The following is a 19,666-nucleotide window of genomic DNA, read 5'->3' as shown; positions in this document are numbered from 1 at the left end:
ATGCAGTTGGGATGGAGGAGACTCTCATGCTGGTGCTTGTGGCTATTTCTGTTGTTAGGCAAGGTAGTGCAAGTGCAGGGACAGGTACTGCTCCCACCTCTTTGCTCCCACTGGCAGCAGAAGACTCATCACTGCTAGAGGATGCATCTATGTTGGGGGGGGAGGGGAAGCAGGGACTTGGGACTCTCCCTCTAGCCTCTCTCCCTCCCCTGCCAGAAGACCTGGCACCTGCCTTTCCAATCATGCTTCATAATCTTTTCTGTGCTGGAAAATGTGTGCGTGTGTGCAACTGTAATATCTCTTCTCTCTGTTTACTATGTGTGCAACTAATATCTCTTCTCCTTTGCTGTTTACTACATGTGTAACTATGCGCCCAGTTATTTTTAGGCAATATGTTCCTGTAGCAATGCACTATACTGAAGGAGTGTGTTGCTATGGCAGTATAACTGCGGCGTCATTTTTGCCCACAGATACTACGTTGCTGTAGCATGTTGCTACAGCGACATAGCATCACATGCAGACATGCCTTCTGAATCAGCCCTACACTCCAGTGTATCTACTAGGCCTGTGTGAAGTGGCAAGTATTTGTTCAGATTCAGATTCAGCTAATTTGGAGGGACAGTGATTTGATTTGAAGATCAATTAAAAGCTCCGAATCGAATCGGGAGACCAATTAAAAGTTCCGAATTGGATTGGAAGCCTCTGAATCAATTTGGAAAAGATTTGACCCTTTTGGAGATTCAGCCATAGACTAAACAGGCAGCAGTCCTCATCATGCTGGATACAGCTACCTCCAGCTGGTAAGTCTGTTGGGATTGGGGGAGAAAGGGATTTGGGCTGGGGTTGGGACAAGCTGCCCAGCTGGGGCAGGGGGTGCAGGTGGGGGGCAGGAAGGTATGGGATGTGGGAGCAACAGTGCTCAGAGCGGGGACTATGCACTGCTGCTGCTTACCCAACCAGGGCAGGGGGAGGGGTGGGATGTGGGTGCGGCTCACTCTGGGTGGAAGGAGGAAAGCGGCATCAGGGCATAGCCCCTGCTCCCAGTGCTGCTGCACATGCATCAGCGCTGGGAGTGGGGGGCTCTGCCCTGCCACCACTTGCCCCTTCTACCTGGAGCGAGATGCACCTGCATCCTGCCTGCTCTGCCACCCCGGCTGGGCAAGTGGCAGCAGGGCATGGCCCCTGTTCTGAGCACTGCCACGCCCACATCCCATGCCCCCCCTGTACCCCTCCCCAAGTCCCATGTCCCCCACCCCAGCTGGGCTGCTTGTCTCAGCCCTAGCCCCAATCCCTCCCTCTCTCACACCCCTTCCTTCCCCCCTCCGCCCACCACAACAAACTTACCAGCTGGCGGCAGTTGTGTCCAGCATGGTGAGGACTGCTGCCTGTTTACTCTATGGCTGAATCTCCAAATCGGTCAAATCTTTTCCGAAATGATTCGGAAGCTTCCGATTCAATTCAGAGCTTTTAATTGGTCTACTGATTTGATGTGGATTCATAGATTTGGTCGCCTAGTCGGGTCGAATCTCCTCCAAATCGAATCAGCTACTGAACCTTTGCACAGCCCTAGTATCTACTACTCCCCCCAGCTTGTTGTTATCTGCAAATTTGCTGAGAGTGCACTCTGTCATCTTTGAAGTCATTGATGAAGATATCGAACAAAACTGGCCCCAGGACTGACCCCTGGGGCACAATACTTGCTACCAACTGCCAATTAGACATCAAGCCATTGATTACTACCATCTGAGCCCTGTGCTCCAGCCAGTTTTCTATCTACCGTACAGTCCAATGATTGAGCTTGTCACAGGTCATCCATGTGTATAGGTGGATGCTGGTACAGAGACCTGTGAAAGGTGTTGGCTGAAGGTGATTGAATTGACTGTGGCACCTGTTTACTAGCTTATTTGTTGGTTATGGGATATTGGTATTTAATTATATTTTGTGAACTTAGGTCATACTAAAAATGTGACATTCTAATTATGGCTGATGGAACTAGTTAAATGGGTGGCATCTAATTATGGCTAATGGAACTAGTTACATTTCTTGAATTGAAGTTACCTCTGGTAGAGTCACAGGTGAAATTAGTTTCTCATTCCTTGATAGAGAGAACAGCTTGTTTCATGAAATTGCCACACATTTTGGTATAAATGGTTGGCACTGTAGTCATTTCTGCTCTGTGTAGTAATGTTAACTCTGACCTCACAATGTTCATGGCTTCATGAGCAAGTATTCCCTGTCTGATGAAGTGAAAAAAAAACCCTGCTCTCATACATTGTTATGCCTAGTGAAATCTTAGAAATACAAGCCCTTCTTTCAAAAATGCCTAGGCTAGTCATCACATGTTCAAACAAACTGAAATAGGCATGCATATTGGGAATCTCCCTTGTCCTCTTAGGGTCTATCCTCCTTATACTTGTATGTAATTCCTTCTGACATTAATGTCAATTCCAAGTTATTTTTGACAATTTTTTGTAGCTACCCATTTTCTCTACTCATGGAAGCAATTGACTTGAATATATGCTTAGACCTACAGACTGGGTGGGAACCTTATCAACCATATTCAACTTATGATATAGTTCTAGAATCTAGCCTAGAAAGAATGAATTAGAGCTTAATTTTTTGGCCTAGTACCTGAAAATAAATCTATCAGCCCAGCTAACAATAAACCCAGCTATTAATTTTCAGAGTTCAGGAGATGTGTTAGTTTGGCATTTTATTACAATTTCTAATTCATATAACTAATATATACATACACTAAAAGAGTCTATTTGTCATTTTTAAAGAGTCATTCTAAAATAAGTCAATTTGGTGCAAAGAAAAGTTAAAACAGGCAAATGCTTTTGGACATCCGATGACCGCAAAATAGGAAATATTTCAGGTACTCATTGTAATGAACTGACTATAATGTGAATGCATCACTTCCCTTTAATGCAGTGATTCTCAACCAGGGTACCACTTGCCCCTACCTGGACAGTTCCCCACCCTTACTCCTGAGGCTCTCTGCAAGGAGGTAAGCACTGTAATATATAAATTGGGAAGGGTGCCTTGAGTCCAAAAAAGGTTGAGAATCGCTGCTTTAATGAATGGAGGCTTATAGAAGATAAAAGCCTTATTGCTACTAATAGCCAGAAGAGATTTTCTTTCATAGAGCCTCTGTTCCTGAGGAAGATACTGGTTTTTTTATCCACAGTGCTTCATTTGTTTAGTTTAGCAAGCTTCTGTGATGCTTGTATGGAATGTGTATATCATATGAGTTAATTACTTTGTCTTCACTGAAAATATGCTGAAGTTACATGTTTATTTTATGAGCTCCCATCTACAGTATAAAAATACCTGTTCTGAGAGATCTACATAGAATCACTCAGTATGGTTAAAGAACAGTTCAGTCAGCACTTGATCAGGATTACACTCTTCTAGAGCACTAATGGTGGTTTTCTGTCTTAAGTTCTGCCTCTAAGAAGTATGGTCATTCTGAAAATTTAGAAACTTTTTTGAAGGTGCTTAGGAGCAGAAGATTTTTAAAATGGCTTGTCTATATAGGGACTTTGCTCCAAAATTTTTCTGAAGTGTTATGCAGTCTACATGTCTCAAGGCATGCCTGAATTAATGGAGATAAAGCCATTCAGAAAGGAAAAAGAGGTAGTAACAGGTGTATCATACCTGGCAAAAGGCTGGAAAAGTACAAGCACAGGATCTTAATATCCATGTAAACCTGTGGGTCTTTTAACTAAAATATATGGGCCTTAGAGTTAAACCTAGAAGAACTGAGGTTTTTTATTACCTTTAATTATAGCTGCAGTCTTAAATGTTTCATCCTTAGAGCAGTGAGGACCATTTTAGGGGCTACGCAGATTTCCAAAGCATTGTCCTGTTAGCATGAATCACCCCTGAATTTATAATTGCTTCCTTCGCAGATGCTGCTCATTATTCATTTTGCCCACTCAACTCTTGGTTTTCTTTCAAACACTGCCTGCAAGGCTGATGGTCAATTGTGATAGGATGGAGACTGGAGATATGGATATATGTTCATTCAGAAATGGATTGAGACCAAAGACTTTAAGTTTCAAGGTGTTATCCTGAAAATCTCTTCATAATAATCTGCGTAGATCTCAGTTTAGGTACCGTAGAAAGCAAGAGGGAAGTGTAATTTGCCTACCGGGTTTCAAAATTGTTGTTTTGGAGAGTTGACATGTCTAATATCTTGTGTTAAGGTTATTTAAAACAACCGTCACCCCCAGTATTTAAACTGTAGTAATCAGAGATAAATGAAAGTTGGAAAGAGGTCACATATCGGGGAAAAACAGGAGGCAATATAGAAAGTGTAATTCAGCTGCCAATGACTACTTTGTTTTGCTGGCTTCAGATTGCTCGGATATCCAATTCCTACCTTATTCCTTCAGCTATATTTAGCATTCATAGGTTTTACTAATCTCCCTGGAATTCATCATGCTTCCATTCTGGAAAGTTTACTTAAATTTCATTGGAACAGACCAGTATAATGGTCAATATAGAAGTTGGTAGTGTCCATATCCCAGAGCAGCTATTCAGCTCTCTAGAACTTTTGTTAATTGCAGGAACGCATTTTTTCCCCTCCTTCTCTTCCCTTTCCACCTTCCATCCGTTGCATGGTTTTCTTAGGGATGCAATCTCTGATGGCTAACCAGAAATTATTGGTCTGGGGAGCAGGTTTTCAGTTCCCATAGGATGTAAGAGTAGCAGAATAAATCTTGTGTTTAGGAATCACACAAGGAAATTGTTAACTGCTTTAAGGATCTGTATATTTTCTTTGTTATGCTTAATTTTACTAACCAAAAAGAAGCCCAAATTTCTCCACATCTGCATGTGGGGTAGATTTCTTTTATCCAGCTATTTATGGAGTCCTATGAAATACAAGAAACTTTAGTGTTGGTACTATGTCTTTTAAGCATATAGAACCTTTCAAAAAATAATACCCTATAAATGTGATTATACAAGTTCCAAGGCATGCCTAGTTGCATTAGATAAACAAGAAGGTATTCAGTGTCAGGATGTATAAAGCCTTCTTGGTTCTCATTTGTGGTGGATTTGAGATGATCGTAGCTTGCAGCATTTCTGTTGGCTGGGCCCAAGAGGTTTTGACCTCTCTCTGCTCGTATTATCACTCTTTCATCTTTTCATTTCTGCTTCTGAGGCCATCTTCTTCAAGTTTTTGTTGTTACTGGTCTCTCTGATGCCTAGAAACATATTTATCTGATTTGCTTATTGTTACAATACCCAAAATCTATGAATTTGTAGCCAAAACAGACTTGGGGTGAATATGTCCAATCCTGTTTGGGTTTTATTTGTAACAGTTTAGAAAAATAGCCTACATAATGTCAGTGTGGAAAGGCCATGTGTTGACTGCCCCAAAAGCCAAAGCCCTTTTCTACCAAACATGTACAGCTCCTATCAGTAGGGCTTGAGTCAGGTGTCCCAGAAGAGAAAACCAAACAGTGTTGTTAAGTGTGCTCAGATTCTGCTCTGTCCTGTGTCTTCTCTTTAGGGTTCTGCACAACTTCTCCATTGAGGCCTCTGATTTATAGGCCACAGAATAGCCAAAGATGGTTAACAAAAAAAAAAAAGTTTGTCATTAGAGACCTAATTTCGGACCTGGACATCAGATGAATGTAGGGTGACCTCTTTTTCAAAATGGAAAGGTAAGACACAATCCCACTCTGCCCGCCCCTCGTGGCACAGCTGGAGCAGAGCTGAACTGAGTTCATGGGGGGTGGGAAGGATGAGGAGCTGCTCACTGTAGCCTTGGGGCTCCCCACCCTGTTGCCCTCCCTCTAGGAGCCACAAACCACCATGGCAAGGTGTCCCCTGCCCACCTGGCAGCAGCAGGAGGCACAATTTCATGCCACTGCCCCCACTGCTGCCAGGTGACCTGGGAGGACTTTGCCCTGGCAGCTGAGCTGGCATGGGACTCCTGGCAGCAGCAGTACTGAGCCTCTCCACCCTCCAGCACCAGGTCCCACCCGTTGGGCTGCAGAGCCCCAGGGTGAGGGCAGCAGAGCAGGGAGCCCCGAGCCTGTAGCAGGCAGCCCGCAGCCTCTCCCACATGCACATATCTGGAGAGGCATGTGCCCGCCCATGCTTCCCTCCCTGGGAATGTGTGCAACAGCAAGGAGCCAGGCCCCTGCTGCCACCTGGATGAGCCTCCCATGCCTCTCTCCCGCTCCCTGGCTGTCCTTGCGGCTGTGCTTTGGAACTTGATATTCCTATATCGGGACTGTCCTGCCTAATTAGGGATGGGTGGTCACCCTAGATGAATTGTGCCAGGTTCTTGCTAACGTTCTCTTTCTTTTCTTTTCCCCCGTTTAAAGGAGTCTGTCTCTCAAAAGATCAATTCTTCATTGAGCATCTGTTCCAGTCCATAAAACCTCCCAGTTAATTTACTCAAATAGTATAGCTTTCCTCTTGGAAATGGGGAAGGGATGAAGAAGGGGAGATGGATCCTTTGCCATTTGAAGCATTTGCAGATTGCTAAGGGAGCAACTTTTGGTGGCAGTGGTGTTGTTGGGGTAATCGGGGACACTAGTTGTAAAATGATTTGAGCCCGATGCCGTAAGCTTTTAGGGATGGCTCATTTGCTTGTAGCTGTCCCAATGAGGATTAGCATTTCTTACCTGCAAGCTACAGTACATTTAATAAACCAGTGGATCAGTGGACTTTGCTGTGGAACTGTCAATGTTTGTTCTGGCTGATCTGTCTATATATGTGTGTGCAAAGCGTCTGAGAGCTCTACAACAGGTCTGTCAGCTCTGCCTCTCCAGGAGCACACTTTTAAGCACTTTTGTCTTTAATTTCATGTTATTAGTTCTTGCTGTTACAAACTGCAGTGTCCCTCTTCCTCCTTGTCCTCCCTAAATGCAAGAAGCTGCCAGAGTTTTTGACACTTGGGTTTGGGTAGAAGGCAGGGAAACCAACCTTATAATATAAACAAGCGGCAGGGCGATTACTTGAAACTGGCAACTGCACTGTATTTGGCCCAGGGAAACCACTCATTTCAGCCAGCAGGCCAGAGGTGAAGGCCACTGGTGCAAGAGATGGCTTGCATGCTTTTGCTTTATTGTCATGGCCAGTGATCAGCTTGTGCAGATTCAAAGGCATGTTATATTTGATTAGAGATGTAATATTGCTCTGTCCATCTGAACCCACTCTTACGTTGTAGGGGGTGGTGCTCAGCATAGATCATAGCACAATACTCTGCGTTCCACAGCCAGTCCTACCACCTTTGCTTTTGTAATCGGGCTGCAGATGTGCTTGATGATTGAACAATTTCTGCGCACCACTGGTCCTCCTCCCAGAGGAGTCCAGCAGGCTTGCTTATGCAAGCTGTCATGTTTTTCTCTCTCCCCTCCCCCCCGCCCAGCCAGCGTGGATTTGCTGTGTGTGTGTGTGTGTGTGTGTGCGCGCGCGCCAGCGTGGATTTGCTGTGTGTGTGTGTGTGTGTGTGTGTGCACGTTTGCATATAATAGGATGTGTGTGTGTGTGTGTGTATGCTATATATGTGTGTATGCTTTTTTACCCCAACATAACTGCCAGGACTCACAGCTCCCACACTTGCTGAAGCTGTTCATGTTGGCAGCATGCATTCACACAAGCACATAAACACTCCTCCTTTCTCTCCCTTAGTCAAAGATGATAGAAAGTCTTCTGGGGATTATTGCACATTTGTAGAGCAACAATGGAAAGCAGCACTGCACAAATATCTGTTCTTCCTTGCCCAGCATAACAAACACTGCTTTGTTTTACATCTGGCCCTTTTTAATAGCTTAAAGCCAATAGCAATAGCTCTTTAGCAGCTTATGGTAAATGAAGCTTTAATAAAACTACTTCCTTTTTGAGTGTTTAATGATTAAAATGGGCTTTTGCCTGATGTATAATGCTCCTCACTTTTTGAAGTGGGAAATAAAATAGTTGTCATGGATGGAAATTAAACTTCTTGTAGTTGTATTCTTGATATGAAAACGGTATTTAAGTGTATAGTTGAAAATTCTTGTATTTAACAAAAGAATTAACAATCTAGATATTTAATGTAACATAGAGGCATGTATCTTTGTGGTGGTGTGTAAAAATACACACTATTTTATATACTGTATAATTGTTATGTGCGGTCAAAGATATTTCACCATCCTTTTTTGTTAGGGTATATGCAAGCTTCTAGCATAACTACCTAAAAATGACTATTTATTTGTACTAAGGCAAAACAAATAATTAATATTACTACTAATAGTATTGTGTGTGTGTGTGTGTGTGTGTGTATACGCACACACACACACCTATATTCTTCACTAAAGAAAAATCTGAAAATATTTAAAATTGTTTTAGTCTCATGAGCATTGAATAGACACACGCATGTTATTTTATGGATCGTTTATAAAAATATGTACTGAGACAAGTCATCTTTCCCTAAATATAATTTAGAAATAAAATAAACACAGATATTTGAGATTGCAAATATTCTCATTGGGTCTGTGATCAAGATGCATGTTTCAAACCTCTAGAAAGCATTTTCTTTCCTGGCGTTTGTTATTAGTGCTTAGTGCACAAAGTATGAGCAGATATTCTGAAGTGTAATTGCCATGCTGTTGAAGCTAGTTTGGAATGTGCTATGCACGAATGGCCACTGTGTTCCCCACCCTAATCTACTCCCTTTTAGAGGAGCATATTGTTGTAAGAGCAACACATCCTGAATATTAGCTATTGAACTAGTATTTCTTTCCTCCCCTTTTCCTGTTTGTGCTGAATTGTTCCAGCAAATGTATATTAAACAGAACAAGCTGTCAGAACCTGTGTGGTATTTAGTCTTGACATTAACGCATTTGATCAAACAGCAGTGTTCGCTCTCTGCGTCTCCAAAGGCAGCCCTTTTTGAGAATAGCTGTCACAGAGTATGACTGCAACTCCTTAGCTCTCTATTTGCAAGCACTGGAGGTGTGAAAGATGGCAGTGAATGGGGAGATAGTTAATCAATAACCACAAGGTCAGACAGACAGTGTCAGTTTTAGTGCTCCCTGTTAGGAAGCAGCAGCAGAGGATTTGTAGGGGCTTGTAAAGGCTTAAAGAAACACAAGGCTGCTGTGTGAGAAGGGTATGGAGCTCTCTTGGCTTTGGTAGAAAACAGAGACATCTGCTGGTAATGTCCCATATTTTTATTAATCGGAACAAGACCTGACAACCTCACTTCAATCCCACTCTTGAACAGGAAGATCCTAAAAATATGTTCAAATCAATTAGCATTGGCTTAATCGCTTGGTAGAAATGGGTACTACAGACCTGCATATGTATCAGCAGTGAATGCGCATATGATTATCACTGTATGCATATGAAGTGAAAATAGTACACGCTATTTGTAGGTGTGTATTTACAGATACAGTTTTTTGGAACCTGGATGGCAGGTACTGTGAAGCCTTGTATGAAACCCTTCTATTTTAACATGCTGCCATCTTTGGAAGTAATAAATCAACTTAGCCAAGTTTTTATATGGAAACTGAGCTCCCTATATATGTGGGAAGCAGGCAGTTGGCTCAGTCTCCTGAGAGGGATGGTACTTTAAGCAGATTAATTGTTTTTAACCCCCCTGATGTGTTAATAGTACAATACAAATGTTTCATCTTAATCATCTCTGTGTTAAAACTCCAACACCGTATCTTGAGCCACCTCTTTCCTGATGACTTAATTGATTAATTAGGCAATGTAATCCCCTCCCACCCTCTTCATAGCCTGGTTTGTAGCTTGATCAAAGCCACTTATTAACAGTTGTCTGCTCTCTCTTATGACTGTCAGGGTACTGGAGATGTAACAATTTTTTCTATTTTACCTGTTTGAATAAACAGCATCAGCAGTACATTATAACTAACTTCTTCCTATGCTTTCGTCTCATAAAGGGGAGAGACGATTTTAAGTTTATTGTGAAATGTTACTTATGAACTGTTTTTCTTCTTCCTGTCTTCTCACCTTCCTCTTAGGAGAAACAAAGAAATACGCCCCATTGGCATGGTTCCTCTCCTCCCTCAGTTTCCCCCCCTATTTTGTCTGCTTGGTTCCAAGTGGTTCAAAGTCAGGACCTTTTTATTGATGATAATCGTATGATTCCCTAGGTGGTAACTGCCAATATGCATCTTCAGCCTCCCCTCAACCTATAAAATTAAAACCAAGTATCTTGACTCTTTTTGCTCTCAGCTAGCAGTGTCTCTAGGCTCTCATTCTTCTCCCACAGCAGTTATGTTTTCTCCCTAGCACATGTTTTGTGATGGACATTTGTTCTGCTCTCTGAGAGTCAAAGGGAGCAAAAACCAAGAGATGATATGCAGCGAATCAGCAGCATATGCTTCAGCCAAAATCTTCTCCTTTATCCTCTTATCAGTTCTTAACTGCATTTTAATTTTTAAAACATTAACTTTAATTCAGGTAATTATTTTTGTTCATGATTATTACTCCACTCATTTATTTTTACCACTCATCTTTTGAGTCTAAAACTGCCATCTCATGTGTCAGTGACATCCTAATCAACTGTTATTTAATTACTTAATTTATATAATTAGCTAACAAAATGGCATATTATTTATTACCCGTCATACATGCTGACACATTCTTTGCTACAAGAAAGTTCTGTAGCTTTCTCAGAACAGCATTCTTTCTGGATATTGAAGGATTTCCCATCTATTTGCCAGAATTAATCAAGGAAGGTAATCTCTTCAGTTCATATGTTGAGTCTGTGTCAACAGTACAACATCAATGCCTAGGCTTTGTCGCCAACTACTACCTTCATCTCTGGTGTAGAAATCAGGCCTGGAATTCACTGAATAGGTCTGATAATTCCAGTTAGTTACTCCCACTTGCCCATTAATCGGACCCATGCAATTTCCCGCTATTTTTCAGTGCTTCGACTTCTGTTTCAGAAGTATGAAAGCATGGGAGGAGGAGGGAGAGGCATCAAGCACTGAGTTGGAGAGGAGAGAGGACCAACATTTTATAACCTTTCTTAAAAGATTAGGCCTAAATTTTAGTTGATAATGCAGACCTGCTTCAAGCTGCTTGTATTTTAGTGATCCAGTTTGTCCATTGTTTCTTATAGCAGTGTACACATTGTTAGCTGCTTTGCACTTATGTAGTGTAAGAAACATGGACAATATGACAATATGGATTAGTAAAAATTGTGCAGACAAGACCTGTGTATGTTTCCTACCACTATTCCAGGGGCCCCCAAAACTCGAATCCTTTGACACAGTAGGTGGCATTAAGCGAGTCATTCAGTGCTGTGTTGTGTTTTGCCATCTCAGAAATGGAAAAAGGATTTCCTAATTTATGGGCGTGTTGTAAGGCTTCATATAAGCAAAATAAACAAAAAATGCCACTTATTACTACTGATTTATGTACCTACCTGATAACTGTTGTTATTCCAGAGGCTAGAAGTATTTCTCACTTGTGTTACAAATGACGCAAAATTGAGGGTTTGAAATAGTTCAGTACTTATAATTTAAGTGGCCCATATAGAAATCTACAATATAAAGTAAAAATGGTCCAAAACAGTCATCGCAGTAATCTGTTTTCAGTTTTGGAAGTTTTAGAATATTGAAATGTTGCTTAAATATTTGAATATTGAAAGCTTCAAACAGCTACTCGTATAACACAAATATTTTTAATTTAACAGCTCTTTGGAATTTTTTGGTTGAAAGTATAATTTTTGACAAAAATTGTAATATTGGAAAATCCAGAGAATTCTACCATAGATTATAGTAGCAGGTTACAAAATCATGATATGTCTCTTATCCACTACATAATTCCCTTCCCTTGTTACAGGGGTGGCCAACCTGCGGCTCCGAAGCCACATGAGGCTTTTCAGAATTTAATATGCATCTCCTTGAATCTTTGCGCAAGCAGACAGTGACCAGCTTCCATTTGGTTGGCCTCCCCTGCCGTATTATGTATATAGGAACATACTTCTAACAGTATTTCACCAGCGAGATCGATATATCTCAGCATATAAGATTTTTTTTAAATATATTATTTAATAGGTTAATACATCTGTGCACTTTTTTTTTAAATAAAAAAGAAATACCCTTTCCCCTTTGAGGCATCATAAATATGTAAATGAGGTATATTTAATTGCTGCCTGGAGCTATGAACTCAAATGCTTGAGGGGAAGGAAGGAGGTAGACAAACAATAATGTACATATGGTAATATTTTTTTAAAAGAGAGCACAGCAGGCCTTTACCTTGGAAAAGAATACAGCAGGATAGACTCCCTATGTACTAAGAAACCAAAAGGTGATGGGAAAGGTTTGCTTACATGTATCCTTTTCGATGGAGTGAGCATGGATGGATATTAAATAGTATCATACAAAATCCTTAATTTATAAGTTTGTCTGTGTATGAGAGAGAGAGAGAGAGAGGTTTTGGTATTTGTGAAGACACCAAGTGAAATTCTCTCTTCCACCCAGCTTATTGATGTCTTTAATCCTTAGCAGCACCCCCTGCTAGTCTTAAAGGCTGCTTGTTGTGCTGAATCCTTCTATATTTTGCTAATATTGATATACATGAGACCAGCGTAAGCCCCACCAAAGTAATTTTCACTTGTGACTTGGTACAGAGCTTAATACTTAACAGGAGGCCAGTCATCTTCTGCCATATTGAGCCTTCTGTTACCTAAACACCTTTATATTTAAAAAACACCTTAGATATATACTAGTACACTTCTGTCAGTAAATTTCCCCAGGCAGACAAACCTTTAGTGTAGTGGTTATCAGTCTCGTTAGATTTGGGTACATACTCAGAGCACCCCTCGGGAAATGCCAGGTTTTAACTTTCGCTTATTTCTTGACTACGGAAAAATAACAGAGCAATTCTTCTGGTGCAAGAAACTCAAAAAGACCACAAGAAGTCAGAATATTTGGACCAACTGTATAGGTAGCAGACAACTTAGACACATTTTCGAGCATGAACTGCCCTTCTATAGGGCAACCTAAGAGTGGGCAGTTTGTGCCTAAAAGTTTGTCCAACTTCTCACTCAGCTAGACAGTTGGTCCAATAAAAGATGTCCCAAAAAATCCTGCTGGGTTTGTGGTTGTAGCTGTGTTGGTAGTACCTAGGTCATTATTCAGCATGTTTAAATTCTCTGTGCAATTTCAGGTACATATGGTATTCTTTGCTTCCCATCTTAAACAATTAAATGTTACTAGGGGCAAAGAAACAGCTTCCATGTTATTCCCAGACAACAAGAATTTGTGCTATAAGCTGGGATCCCATTAGCTGGAAGCAACTGAAAAGAAGAAAGACCTGAGTATGCTAATTGATCACTAAATGATTATGAGATGCCAGTGTAATATGGGCATGAAAAAGAAAACAGAACCTAGGAATTATCAGTTGATGTATTTCCAGTAGTGATGGGTTGCATCAATACTGTTGAACAAAGCAGCAATGAGACTTCCTCTGGAATGCTGTATACAACTAGTCACTCATGTTCAAGGAAGATAGATTCAAACTGGAATAATGCCAAAAAGGGCCAATAAGATGATCAGGGGAATGGAGAGTCTGTTTGTGAGAGGAAAATAAAAAAGAACTTGGTTTGTTTTAACAGAATGAAAGCTGAGTAGGAATATGGTTGCTGTCTATAAACATGTTGTGGGGGTAAACATCAGAGAGGGTGAACATAGCTATTTGTGCTCAAAGATAATACTGACATAAAATGGCCATGAATACATTTAAGTCAGATATTAAAGGAAGGTTTGTAACTAGCAGAGGAATGAGTTCCAGGAACAATCTTCCAATAGGCATAGTAGGGAATAAAACATAACATAAATGGACCACTTGAACCACTGATGATGGGGGAATGGATTCACTGACCAAGAAGTGTCTTCTTGGGTGGGTGATTTCTGCATGCACAGCCCTGCTCTTCCAAAAAAAAGGGTTTTGACAAATCTACAGTTCTTGGATAAAAAATAGTTTTAGACAAATAGAATAGTTCAGGTAGCAGCCATCAATCTCCATTTGCATTTGTGGTTAACTGGAAGCTAGATAATTTGGACAGTATTATATAGAGTTTCTAAATCAGTTTGTAAAATTCTTTGCAATCTACATGAAGGCAAGTCATTATTATTATCTCTATAGAATCCCCCTGCAGCCTCCCAGCCCAACAATATACTTCCAGCAGCATCACAGGAGTTTCCTGATGTTATTAGCTGACAGCTTCAGTGCCTGGTACATCCAGCTTTACACAAGAATCACGTTTTCTGGAAGTATTGAATACGTCTTTGCATCTGTTGCCTGGAATAGACGTTCTTTTCACATTGGCTTCCCATCTGTATGTGTGGCTTTATGGCAGTGAAAGTGTTAATTAAATCATGCCAAAGAAGGAAATGGTTCTCTCTTCCAAAATCAATTTAAGATACAGCATTTTGTTTATTGGCTACATAAGTAAAATTCTTCTGACTCCTTTAGAAGAAAAATGAAGCCTCTGGGTTTCAAATTTCCTTAGTTATAACAAAAAAAATTAAATGTGTGCATGGGTTTTAATGTGCTTTCTTCCATCTGTCCTAATGATCAATTAAAATGCAGATAATGTATTCTGGCTTTTAAGATGGATTGTTGCTGAAGTGGTGTCATGACTGGGCTAGCTTATCTCATGATAAATACTTTTGCTGTCCACGGATAGATTAAACTTCATGGCTCCTGAGGTTGTTTTGGGGGGTTGTGTAGACAGATAAGAATGGATTACTTGCTTTTAATAAAATGTATCAGTATGCATGTTCTAAAAGGTCCTTGGACAGTGTTTGTCTTCGAGAAGGTGGCACTGGCATAGTCTAATGATGATATTTGTTTATGGAAACTGGCTTTACTATTTCATGAGTATTGTAATTTATTGACAAAAGTGCTTTATTGAACCTTCTTGTGTCTAGAGTGTGGGGATGAGAAGTTTGAGCTGCTATTATAAGACCTCATTTACCTGTCTAGCAGAAAAGATTTCTTTCCTTGAGTCTAATCCGGCAGGAGCCATGAGAGAGCATTATCAGTTAGGTACAGAAATCTCAGACGGCTCGGGTGCGTGGGACACACACAGACCCCATGGTCTGGAATCCATCGTGCTGTGACAGTGATGCATTCAGTGCTTCCATCAAGGGAAAAACCATTCCCTTCCTGGGGGCAGGGCATTGACAGTACAGGCTTTTAGAGGTCCTCTAATTGAAGAGCTTTAGAGTGATGTGAGGTGGGAGTGGTAAAGGGTCAGCTTCTCTAACAAAACAAGCATCTGAAACATTTTTCTCTGTTTTTCATGTGTGTGGGGAGTGAGAAGCAGTTCTATCAGGGACAGCTCTATGATCAACAGAGCTGACTGCTAGATGCAATGGGAATGAAAGTTGGATTTACAAGAGCAGATATTGGTGTACGTGCTTGAGATCCTGTTGTGCCAGTATGGAGTTAGTACTTGGTACTAGAACCAATAAGCTATGTGAGAATGTGCGTTGCTGAATCTGTCTCCACTCTCCATTCTTATGTATGAGAATGTGTCTTCTTATAGTAATATAATGGTTCCAGTCTTGCAAGGACAGAAGACTCCATCAGCGGAGGTTTTGCGTTGCAGTGTGTAAATCCCGTGGCTCCGGTTCCACTACAAATACAAGGAAAGTGAATGAAAGGAAAAATGGAGAAGAGCAGGGTTCCCCACCCTATCCCCAGGAAAAGAGTTCTAGAAACAAAAGACTAATTTAAAAAATTGCAGTGTATACTAGCTGATAATGTGAAATATGGACAGAAATTGCTGATTGTAATCCAGGATTTCATATTTCTGGGCAACTATTCTGCCAATACAGTAAAAAAGGTAAATTAGGCCAAAAGGAAATCTGTTAAATTTAATCTACAGCTAGTGCATAAGGGCTGCATGGCTTGTTTGTTTACCTGTGTTTGCATTGCATTCCTGTGGCCTTAAACGGAAACTTCTTTGGGGCCACAGTGGTTTAAAGGCTTGAATGTAAACCTGACTGGGTATTTGTTCTTGGCTCTGTAATAATTAGGGCCATGAGTGACACTCCCAGCTACAGCTAAGAATTCACAATGAGATGTACTTGTTAATCTTGTCCCTTCTGTGTCTCTACTTTGGTCTCCAATTTTAATTCTTTACTTCTATTTTTACCACCACTGAAAATTAATTCTGTGCTGATGTTAGTATAGCAAGTGCTTGTCCCAGGGATGGTCATGATGCCGCCTCGTGGCTGCTCAGCCCTTTGCAACCTGGCTCCCGTTGGGGCCCTCTCCCCTTTACTTGCCCACCACGCCTTGATGATGTTAGCTTGTTATAAAAGGGAGGCTGCCCCAGGGCTTCCCAAACCTGGTCTTACTCTTAGTACCACAGGTGCTCATGGTCATTGCCTTGAGGGCTAGTTTTGTGTGCTCCATCCTCCCCAGTACCCACTCCCATGCCTTGCAGGTGATTTGCTAACACTGCACTCTGCCCTCCAGGAGGCCCCAAGTGCTGCAGCTTCCCTTGGTGCACCGTAGTCCCCACAGGCACTGGAACTTCTCCCAGCACCTAGTCCTTCCTGGGCTCACGCTCGCTCTCTCTATGGGCCTCAGACCTATCTTGTCCAAGGCCTGCTCTGACTCCTCACTCCACCCCACAATGGCTGTCTCCTTCTGGGCCTCAGGCCCGCTGTTCTTCTGGCCCCTCTTCCTCTCTTTCACTGGGCCAGATGCTTCCTCCTCTTTGCCTCCCCTTCAGGCCCTTCCACAACCACTAGGCATCACCAGTCCTCTCAGGCTATTGCCTCTGTCCCCAGGCCTAGCCGTTCCAAAGCCTGCCTCATCTATCTCGGGCACTGCTCTGTTCAGTAGCTGGGCTCCAGGCACTTGGGCCCTCTACCTCTGCTGCCTCTCTCCAAACTATGGGCTCACTTGCTCCTGTTCCCAGGCCTATCTCTTCCAAGGCCTGGCCTGTCCATGGCCTCAATGCTGCATACCCCAGCTCTGCTGCCAGGAGCTCCTCTCCTCGTGGCTCATGAGGCTAGATTACCTGACCAGCTCAGGCCCTGGGCTTATGTGACTTAAGCCTGGCCCCCCTCTGGTCAAGTGAATCTCTGATTAGCCCTCCTCACCGTCAGTCCCCCCGCACCGCCTGTCTTCTAGCTATGGTATGTACCAAGTGGCATCCATAAACATAATTTGGCATGAGTGTGGGTGGCAAGGTAGGGAAGGGTCAGAGGTCCTCAGTTTTTTCTTTACTACATCATCATAATTCCTCCGTGTTGCTTGTCAGCTGATGGTTTTGTACTGCTGCACTGACATGAATTGAATCATATCACATGCAGGCAAGATGATGATGACACTCATTTCCCAGATGTGGACAGTGAGGTTCACAGAGTTTGTGAAGATTGCACAGCAAGACAGTGGTAGAGCTGGGAATGAAAAATGAGAGTCCAGGAGTTTCTAAAAGACTGATTTGAGGTGCTGAAGTAGGGACACCCAGAAGAGCCCAGAAATTCAGAAGGTGGATGCTGCTCAGCACTTTGACCTGAATATGAGGCCTCAGTCTCATAGCACTGTATCCCAGTACTGGGCTTATTACTAGCATAATTCCTTCCAGAACCATTTTCCAATGATCCAGTTTAATACCAAGGTTATCTTATCTTGTAATATTAAAGTACTCTGATTCAAAGCATATCTGAGCAATATTTTGGACAAATTCCTCTAAATTGACAATTCATAATCCCAAATCCATGTTTCCTGGGCATGTAATGTGGTACACAAGTTATGTAATACTTGTAATACTGTGGAGAAGTATTTTCTCCTTTAGGAAAATTAAAAAGAGTAATACAATTTAGACTTTTGTTTGTATGGCAGTGTGTTCAAGAGTTTATTGGACATTGTAATCAGTTTGTCTGCTTCATTTTAGCACCATTTGGTATAGCAATTCTTTTTTACTGGTTTCACAGAAGTTCCCAGTGGAGTTTGCTGTACCTGGTGAGGTATCATCATGTGACTTTACTGTCATTGTTGCATTTAAAATAATGATTCTCTGCCTTTGAATACCATGTCCCTGCCCTCTGCTTATATTCTTCCATTCCACAAAATAAGATTACCTAAACCTCTGCTACATGTTACATTAATGGTCTTTACAGTAGAATTGGATGAAGAGTATAGACTTTATTCAGTGATCTTTACTGTTCTTTTTATCTTTCAGATTGAGGGATTTTAATGGCTTTCAGGTAGAAGCCAAGTGGAGACAATCAAAATGAATTCTATGGACAGGCACATACAGCAGACCAATGACCGGCTGCAGTGTATAAAACAGGTAAGCTGAACCTGGAGACCATGACTAGCTATAATTTTAATTGCCACTGCAATTGTAAGCTGTGCTGTTCAGGTCATTTAGTTGCTTTTGTGGTGAATGTTTTTGTCTTTTTTTTCTGAGGGTCTGGGAGACATTCCAGTCTGGATGAATGGACAATGTCTCCTGCAAGAGTTGCTCTATAAAACTCAGGACATAACTTTTGGAACTCATCATCCCTGAGAGTCTTAAGCTTGCATTAATCAGTATTCTCTTGGGAAGCTAAATCAGTGACCCCCTTCATACCCTCCCTTCCCCCCCCAATCCCCCCCAACAACAACAACAAGCAAACTAGGAATTAATTTATTTTTTGTAGAGGTTATTTTTATCTACTTGTTCATGTTCTGTCTGTTTTATGGGGGGTTGTGTTTTTCTAGAAGATTTTTTTCAAGCAAATAGATTATTTTAAAGTACTGTAGAAGGATACTTTTGGTCTGGAAGTTTGTGTTCATTTGTTAATCACTGGCATGGTGAGCTGAAAATACCTGCTCTTCGGGGCATATGTTAAAGTCTTAAAAGTTATGACTAAATCGGCTCATTTTCTCCCCTATTTACTTTTTGAGAACAGAGACTGGGTCAAAAGAGACTAGTTCCTGGGGTTGGGAATGGAAGTTCACCTCTGAACTGCTCGTCCAAATCTAGTCTGCGTCAGTCATGACTGAAAGTTTTTGTGTATCACGTGTTAGGAATTTTGGGACCCGAGGCTGACTCCTTGGGCATGTCCACACATGGAAGCACATGTGCTTGTAGCAGCTCAAATAGAAGCAGTGCAAATTTGAGCCTGGGGCTTTTTGCCTCAGTGCATGTGCCCAGACATGCACTTTGGTGTGGGTCAAATTGTGCCACTTGGGGCAAAATAACCCTGCCTGCCTCCTCCCGGATCTGCAGCCAGGGGGAGCTAGAGGCTGGGGCTAGCACCTGTGCTGGCCCCAGCAGTATAAAAAGCTGCCCTGTGCTGGCCCCAGCAATATAAAAGCTGCCCTGTCAAGTAGCTCAGGGTTACTTGCTCTCAGGAGCTTCTGGGGACCAGTCAATTGGTATCTGGGGACACTAGCCCTTGTGCTAGCTAGACCGCTGAAGCAGCCCGGAGAGTTCCCTGCACCCTCTACCCACTGCAGCAGTCTGGCAGTGGGGGCTGCTGCTTGGCTGTAACCTGCTGTGCACCTGCAGCAGCATGTGACCCCAAGGCTGCACACCTGCCAGGCATTGATGGAGACTGCACAGAGGGTCACAGCAACTGGGACCTGGGCTCTGTGCCAGGTAAGTTAGGGGTAGGGGGAGCCAGAGGAGCAGGGGTGCTACTGAGGGTTCAGGGGACCATAT

The 19,666-nt window shown here is 42.1% G+C and overlaps 1 protein-coding gene across 11 annotated transcripts in view; it reads left to right on the top strand.

Moving 5' to 3' along the window:
* Positions 1 to 19,666, top strand: part of ZMIZ1 (zinc finger MIZ-type containing 1) — a 607,902-nt gene that overhangs the window by 346,000 nt on the left and 242,236 nt on the right. For all 11 annotated transcript variants that reach the window (XM_019502344.1, XM_019502343.1, XM_019502355.1 and 8 more), the window contains one exon: positions 18,197 to 18,307. In XM_019502344.1, the coding sequence (XP_019357889.1) occupies positions 18,248 to 18,307 (60 nt within the window). In that variant the 5' untranslated portion in view covers positions 18,197 to 18,247. The remainder of the gene's footprint in view (positions 1 to 18,196; positions 18,308 to 19,666) is intronic.

This window comes from Gavialis gangeticus, unplaced genomic scaffold (genome assembly GCF_001723915.1).
Source record: "Gavialis gangeticus isolate Ggan-Ray unplaced genomic scaffold, GavGan_comp1, whole genome shotgun sequence".
Taxonomy (NCBI): Eukaryota; Metazoa; Chordata; order Crocodylia; family Gavialidae; genus Gavialis; species Gavialis gangeticus.
The sequence above is the reverse complement of the archived record's forward strand: the minus strand, read 5'-3'. Positions and strand labels throughout refer to the sequence as shown.